Below are 8551 nucleotides of genomic sequence, written 5' to 3' on the forward strand. Positions count from 1 at the left end.
CACTTGATTTTTTTGTTTAAATTGAACCTAATGCCTGATAATTGGGAATCTAAAATCAAACTTTACATAGGAGGGGTGAAGCTCCTGAAATGTTTACAGATATGGGACTTGTGGCAGTTGATAGAGCTTATCAATGATGATTTTAGGTATAAATTTGATCGAAATCGTTGGAGCCGTTTTCGAGAAAATCGTGAAAAATCCTGTTTCTGACAACATTTTCGCCATTTTAGCCGCCATCTTGGATTGCATTTGATCAAAATTGTTCGTGTCGGATCCTTATATTGCAAGGGCCCTAAGTTCCAAATTTCAAGTCATTCCGTTAATTGGGAGATGAGATATCGTGTACACACACACACACAGACACACAAACAGACTAATACCATAAAGAAACAATAGCGTAAGTAGATATCCCATGGTATAGGGAATTTATGTCGCAACTTTTACTGTTATCTCATGCCGATTACTGTCGATTATTCTCAATTTTTAATGTTTTGTTGGGGTAATAGTGTATGAACGGCACAATTTGAGAGACTACTAGCGTCACACAGCTGCATAAGAAAGAACTACGTGAACTATCGGCTTCGGATAACAGTTAAAGTTGCGACATAAACGCCCAATACCATGGGATATCTACTTATGCTATTGTTTCTCTATGCTAATACCCAAAAACCACTTTTTTGGACTCAGGGGACCTTGAAACGTATAGAAATTTAGAAATTGGGGTACTTTAATTTTTTCCGGAAAGCAATAGTTTTCTTACCTATGGTAATAGGGCAAGGGAAGTAAAAATGTTGGTTCTTTTTGAACGGGTAGTATCGTAGTCTATCGGTGATGGTCTCTTGCTTAGCTTGTTTCCAATACTTCTTCTCAATCGCTAACTTTTCTCCTCACTCCTCTTGTCTGATCTTTTCTACATTTCTCTCATTTTAGCTCATTTCTCTCCACCTTGTTCTATTTTTTTCACTCACCATTTATTGTATTTTTCTTATCGTCTCTCACCTTTTGGTAGAGAGTTAGTGGGGAGGATATTTTTAATATTCTTTCCGAAGAATGGACATTGATATGTCCAAAGCTCCCCCAATTTATGTAGATGCATAACAATATGATTATTATCTATAGTTATTATATTACAAATTGCTTTTTCATATCATATACAGTTCAATAATTATTTTCTTAGTCTATTTTATGTAAATTCATCTATAATTTTGCTGTATTGTAAGCTATTGTATATAGGTGTATAAGCCAGTATATATTGTAATCTACATAAATAAAGTACTCAATCAATCAATCTCTCACCTTGTTCTACTCAAACCTTTAATATTACAACTTGAGACTGCATTATTCTTTTAATAAAACATTAGCAATACAGATTCTAATGAGCAACTCGCTTTTTCATTTTGCAAGTATGTGAAGCAATGTACAGTCCGGGTCGTGTAGCTTTGCCTATCGGCGGAGGGTCACTAGTCTACAATACTACCCAAACAAAAACATCCAACATTTTTGACAATGTATCTTTCCATACGTAACAGGTGCTCATTTGTATCTTCTCATAAGCAACGTGTTGCATCCGGGAAGATACACAAGGAGCCTATGGTGAGGTCCACGTTATAATGACGGTATTTGATCAACTTTGGTTTTGCTATCCTTGTATATCATTTGACAAAGCCGGTGGTACTATCCTTTTCTAGGTCCACAACGATGCCAATTATGTTTCTGAGAGTGTGGAAATATAATTAATTAATGCAGAGAATCGGCATCGCTATTCTTCTATCTTTATCCACTGCCATTATAACGTGGACCTCACTATAGGTCTAGCAGCTGTTGCTAAATCAATTATTTTTTATCCACATGTATTTTGCATATATTAAGGTGCGTACAGATATACGCGCCGCGAACATGAGCAATACACTTTTAATCAGCTGATGCCAAGCTTTTTATATCTGTATCTTACCGCTTCTGTAAAAATACAGATATAATCAGCTGATTAAAAGTGTATTGCTCATGTTCGCGGCGCGTATATCTGTACGCACCTTACAGAAGCGGTAAGATACAGATATAAAAAGCTTGGTATCAGCTGATTAAAAGTGAATTGCTCATGTTCGCGGCGCGTGAATCTGTACGCACCTTTACATTGTGGAAATTGTGCTAGGGCAACCAGAATATTTCTAATTCCACCTAGGTCTAATTAGTGCTAGCCAACTTTATTCAACAGAGTCTTGAAATTTAGGCATACTCAAAATTAGCAACTGCTATAGTGAGGTCCACGTTATAATGGCAGTGGATAAAGATAGAAGAATAGCGATACCGATTCTCTGTATTAATCAATTATATTTCTACACTGTCAAAAATATAACTGCCATCGTTGTGGACCTAGAAAAGGATAGTACCACCGGCTTTGTCGAATGATAGACAAGGATAGCAAAACCAAAGTTGATCAAATAATGTCATTATAACGTGGACCTCACTATAGGAATGATACACAAGGATACACAGAAAGCTTTGATGTATCTTTCCATAAGCAACAGATGCTCTTCTGTATCTTCTCAATTGCAACGTGTTGCTAATTTTTCTCTTTGCTCTACCCTATCAAAATGAAATATCAGCTTATTGTAATTTTGACAGCTGCAGTGCCCTCTATGGAGAGTAAGCTCAAAACTCACGTATCTCGTTGAAGTAGAAAGGAAACTCTCCCGGTATGGAGCAGTTGAGTCTGGCCTTGAGGTAAGTGGCCCAGTTTTGGCTGAGAATGTTCTTGCCTCCCGTGTCTCTCTTGCAAACCCTGGCCACGCGCGAGTACACGTTCTTGCCGCAGTTGATGTATTCCACAGCTGTTTCGCGGAAGAAAAATAGTACGTACTGTCCAATGTCATAGCTGCCAACGAAATCCGGTTCTGGAACAATAAAAAACAAACAATTCATGAAAAACTTGAGAGAAATATCATGTTATTCACTGAGAGAAATATCCTAAACTAGCCGTCAGGCTCGCTTCGCTTGCTATATCCGTCTACCCAGGGGGTAGATTTATCCGGTAACAGGTAAAATTTAACAGGTTTTTGTTCAACCGGGCCTTTGTGATAGAGATTTTTCGCATCCCACTGGGAATTAATCTTGATATACTGTGATTAGATAGAACCTTTCTGTATAAACTATGAATATATTATAATTTCCTCTTTTGTAATAAATTTTTCCTACAGTTACGTTGAAAAGTGGCCATTGCTGCACTGATTACAGAACGCAAAGAATCACTTTTCCGCTCTAGTGCGGGAAAAATTTTTCTGCACTCCAGATTTGCAACATGGCAACGCAAAATACTTAGTAGGTTATATGGAGCAACAGTGCAGCAAAATCAAAATGAAGTTGGTAACAGTGACTGCTGTGGCTGCTATAGTGAGCAGAGGTGCAACGAAGCACAACGCGCTAATTATTAGTATTAGATATTATAACCAACGACAACATTTTTATTCAATTTGACAATAAATTAATGTTTTTGTCAATAATAAAATTACACTAAAAAACATTTGATGCATTTCAGGCAATTTTACCCATAATTACCCACTTTTCATATTCAATGGTAACTGTAGGAAAAACTTAATGTGAAATACGTGCGCAAAGTTCCTCTGCTGCACTCAAGAAACCATTAACCGTAAACGTTTCTTTCGGTGCAGCAAACTGTTACTTTGCGCACTAGTTGCACAAATAACTATTCTAGGCTTTGGTACTCCAGAGCGAAGCTCGGTCCCCCGATATTGGTGGTCTAACTGGCGAAGACAGTTTTGGGTTATGCCTGTTGTCTTCTCTCAATCATTTTATATACTACTAGCCGTCAGGCTCGCTTCGCTCGCCGTATCCGTCTAGCAAGGGGGCTCCGCCCCCTGGACCCCCGACTGGATCGTTCAAATTGATATCAGCGGGCTCGCTTCGCTCGCCTGCATTTTTCATTTGAGCATGCTTCATTCCATCAGAAAGTCAAAGTACTCAAAGTACTGAGAAAACGCAGAAAAGCTGAGAAAAACGTTGGAAAAACGCTGATTTTGGGCGTATCTTTGATAAAATATTAAAGTCACCTAATCACAAAATTTTTAGACCCTAGCTAAACCTCTGTATCAAATTTGAACATTTTCTGTCTATTACTTGATGAAAGAACTGAGAAAACGCAAAAAACCGCTAATTTTGGGCGTATCTTTTGGCTTTATTTCAAATTCTTTCTAACACAACATTATGACACCCCAGGTGAGCTTCTGTAGTAAATTTAAACATTTTCTGTTCATTTGTTCCCGATAAAGCTGAGAAAAAGAAGAAAAAAAAAACGCTAATTTTGGGCGTATCTTTGACGTTATTGCAAATTCCTTCTAACACAACATTATTACACTTTAGCTGAGCTTCTGTACTAAATTTGAACATTTTCTGTTCATTTGCTCTCGATAAAGCTGAGAAAACGCTAAAAAACGCTGATTTTGGGCGTATCTTTGACGTTATTGCAAATTCCTTCTAACACAACATTATTACACCCTAGCTGAGCTTCTGTACTAAATTTGAACATTTTCTGTTCATTTGTTCTAGGTAAAACTGAGAAAACGCTAAAAAACGCAAATTTTGGGCGTATCTTTAACGTTATTGCAAATTCCTTCCAACACAACATTATTACACCCTAACTGAGCTTCTGTACTAAATTTGAACATTTTCTGTTCATTTGTCCTCGATAAAGCTGAGAAAACGCAAAAAAAACGCTGGAAAAACGCAGATTTTGGGCGTATCTTTGACGTTATTGCAAATTCCTTCTAACACAACATTATTACCCCCTAGCTGAGCTTCTGTACTAAATTTGAACATTTTCTGTTCATTTGTCCTCGATAAAGCTGAGAAAAAGGAAAAAAAACGCTGGAAAAACGCAGATTTTGGGCGTATCTTTGACGTTATTGCAAATTCCTTCTAACACAACATTATTACACCCTAGCTGAGCTTCTGTACTAAATTTGAACATTTTATGTTCATTTGTCCTCGATAAAGCTGAGAAAACGCAAAAAAAACGCTGGAAAAACGCAGATTTTGGGCGTATCTTTGACGTTATTGCAAATTCCTTCTAACACAACATTATTACACCCTAGCTGAGCTTCTGTACTAAATTTGAACATTTTCTGTTCATTTGTTCCCGATAAAGCTGAGAAAAAGGAAAAAAAAACGCTGGAAAAACGCTAATTGTGGGCGTATCTTTGACGTTATTGCAAATTCCTTCTAACACAACATTATTACACCCTAGCTGAGCTTCTGTACTAAATTTGAACATTTTCTGTTCATTTGTTCCAGGTAAAACTGAGAAAACGCTAAAAAACGCAAATTTTGGACGTATCTTTGGAAATGTTTCCAAATCCGTTCTTAGTGCGCCTCTAATGGGCCAACTGAACATACCTACCAAATTTGAACGTTTTTGGTCACGTAGATTTTTAGTTGTGCGAGTGAGTGAGTGAGTCAATCCAATTTTTTTAATATTATTTGAAATTTCAGTTGCCCTAATTCAAGCTTATGTATTTTCTATTTTAATAACCATATATTCTTCAGAAGTACCATATGAAAAAAACCATCCGTTTCATTTAGTAACTGAAAGACCTTGACCTATCTTCTATATATATATATATATATATATATATATATATATATATATATATATATAGAAGACTATTAAACGAGCAACTTCTGTTTATATGTTTGTACCGTATGTTTGTATTTCACCGGATCTCGTAAACGGCTTTAACGATTCTCACGAAATTCCATAGTAGGTTTATAATATAAGAATTCAATTGCACTAGGTCTCATCCCTGGGAAAACTCGCTGAAGGACATTAAAAGGATAATTATTGACCGAGCGAAGTGAGGTCTGAGATTCAAGTCGACGGTTTGGCATTTCTCTTAATGTTTAAATGTTTATATGTTGGGCATTTACGGCGAAACGCGGTAATACATTTTCATGAAATTTGACAGGTATGTTCCTGTTTTAATTGCTCGTCAACGTATATACAAGGTTTTTGGAAATTTTGCATTTCAAGGATAATTTAAATGGAGGAGGAGCCTCCTTTATACGCCAATATTGGAGTAATAATCAGACTATAGAATTATTCATCATAAATCAGCTGACAAGTGATTACACAGATGTGTGGAGAAGCCAGTCTATTGCTGTATTTCCATAAGGTCTATAGTTTCTTCGGTTTATTTTTCTACAACCGCTATTAGGGCCGGTTTCCGAGCTCGGGATTCAGCTAAGTTTGTTCTAGTCTTTGAACAGCTGGAGTCAGAAAATTAGCTTTCCGAAACGGGGCGTAGTCGCAGTATTGTGACTAAACGTGTCTTGTCTTGACTTGTCTTGACTAAGTGGTGTGTGCCTAGCTTGAGTGTTTCCCTAGCAGCAGATACATAAAATTTGCATCTTTTGGAATGACTGAGATAATAAGTCACGACACCTAAAGAGAAAGACAAAGAGAAAAAGAGAAAAGAGAAAGACACCTATCAACAATCTTTAAGACTACATAGGGCACCAATAAAAAAACCATCAAGCGCTTTAATATTAAATTTCATTCCCATCTTCTTATTTAGCCCACATCATTTTCTATACTGTAAAGTGTAAATGAAAGGCATTAAATTTATCCAACTAACCATCTTTTGTCCAAGAAGAATATTATGAGTAGAAGGAGAGGAGGAGGAATAGGTGAAAGCGAAAGAGGAGGAGGAGGAGTTGGTGGAGGTGAAGGAGTAGGGGGCGGAGGAGGCGAAGGAGGAGGAGAAGGAAGAGGAGTAGGAGGTGCAGGAGGAGGAGTAGGATGAGGAGGAGGAGGAGTAGTGGGAAGAGGAGGAGGTGGAGGAGGAAGAGGAGTAGTAGGTGCAGTATGAGGAGGAGGAGGAGGATTGATTGATTGATTGAGTACTTTATTTATGTAGATTACAATATATACTGGCTTATACACTTATTACAATAGCTTACAATACAGCAAAATTATAGATGAATTTACATAATATAGACTAAGAAAAATTATGATTGAATGTATATGATATGAAAAAGTAATTTGTAATATAATAACTATAGATAATATATTGTATAATGCATGTACATAAATTGGCGGAGCTTTGGACATATCAATGTCCATTCTAAAGAAACAATATTCAATATATTCTCCCCACCATCTTGTGTCTAAGAAGAATAATTATGAGCGGAAGGAAAGAAGGGAGAAGAGGAGAAGAGGAGAAGTAGAAGGTGAAGGAGAAGGAGAAGGAGGACTTGGAGGAGGAGGGGGAGGAGGAGGAGGAGGAGCAGGTGGTTTGGGAGGAGGAGGAGGATACACACCACATAATTATTATTTTCAGGAGCACTTTTGCTTTTTATGACATCAGCGTTAAAAATGACAGTCAAATGTTACTACAAAATATGATGGCGAAGTAGGAGGGAGTTGGTGAGAGGGGAAGGAAGGGGGTGAGGACGCTCCCTCAGCATTTTATGATGAACCACACTCAGCTTTTTCCTCTTCTTCCTCTTCTTCTTCTACTTCTTCTTCTTCTCCTCCTCATCCTTTCTTCTCCTGTCTTCTACTTTCTTCTCCTGACATCTCCATCTACTCCTGTCTTCTTCTCCTTCTTCCTCTTCTTCTTCTTCTTCTCCTGTCTTCTTCTTCTTCTTCTTCTTCTTCTTCTTCTTCTTCTCCTTCTACTCCTGTCTTCCATTTCTTCTTCTTCTTCTTCTTCTTCTTCTTCTCCTTCTACTCCTGTCTTCCATTTCTTCTTCTTCTTCTTCTTCTTCTTCTTCTTCTTCTCCTGTCTTCTTCTTCTTCTTCTTCTTCTTCTTCTTCTTCTTCTTCTTCTTCTTCTTCTTTCTCCTCCTGTCTTCTACTCCTGTCTTCTTCTCCTTCTCTCCTTCTTCTTCTTCTTCTTCTTCTTCTTCTTCTTCTTCTTCTTCTTCTTCTCTTATTCTCCTTCTCCTTCTCTTCTCTTCTTCTTCTTCTCTTTCCTTCTTCTTCTTCTTCTTCTCCTGTCTTCTTCTCCTTCTCCTTCTCTTCTCTTCTTCTTCTTCTTCTTCTTCTTCTTCTTCTTCTCTTCTTCTTCTCCTGTCTTCTTCTTCTTCTTCTTCTCCGTCTTCTTCTTCTTCTTCTTCTTCTCTGTTCTTCTTCTTCTCTCCGTCTTCTTCTTCTTCTTCGTCTTCTTCTTCTTCTTCTTCTTCTTCTTCTTCTTCTTCTTCTTCTTCTTCTTCTTCTTCTCCTCCATCATCTCTTTCTTCTGAACATCAGATAGTTGGCAAATGATATCCTCACATGGAATTTAACCCAGTTGAGTCTCTAATGAGATATTCAATGGTGGATAATAATAATGGGATCTCTGCTCTATTATCTCCTCTGCATAAAATGCCCCATGCTATAGTGAGGTCCACGTTATAATGGCAGTGGATAAGTGGATAGAAGAATAGCGATGCCGATTCTCTGCATTAATAATTATATTTTACACTGTCAAAAACATAACTGTCATCGTTGTGACCAAGAAAAGGATAGTAAACACCGTCTTTGTCGAATGATAGACAA

General features: G+C 37.4%; 1 protein-coding gene across 1 annotated transcript in view; it reads right to left on the reverse strand.

Moving 5' to 3' along the window:
* The window catches only part of LOC111062116 (semaphorin-2A), a 303344-nt gene that overhangs the window by 22595 nt on the left and 272198 nt on the right, over positions 1-8551 (reverse strand). The window contains exon 4 of the mRNA XM_039435336.1: positions 2661-2925. Coding sequence (XP_039291270.1) covers positions 2661-2925 — 265 coding nt within the window. The remainder of the gene's footprint in view (positions 1-2660; positions 2926-8551) is intronic.

The sequence above is a fragment of the Nilaparvata lugens genome, chromosome 9, assembly GCF_014356525.2.
Source record: "Nilaparvata lugens isolate BPH chromosome 9, ASM1435652v1, whole genome shotgun sequence".
Classification (NCBI taxonomy): Eukaryota; Metazoa; Arthropoda; class Insecta; order Hemiptera; family Delphacidae; genus Nilaparvata; species Nilaparvata lugens.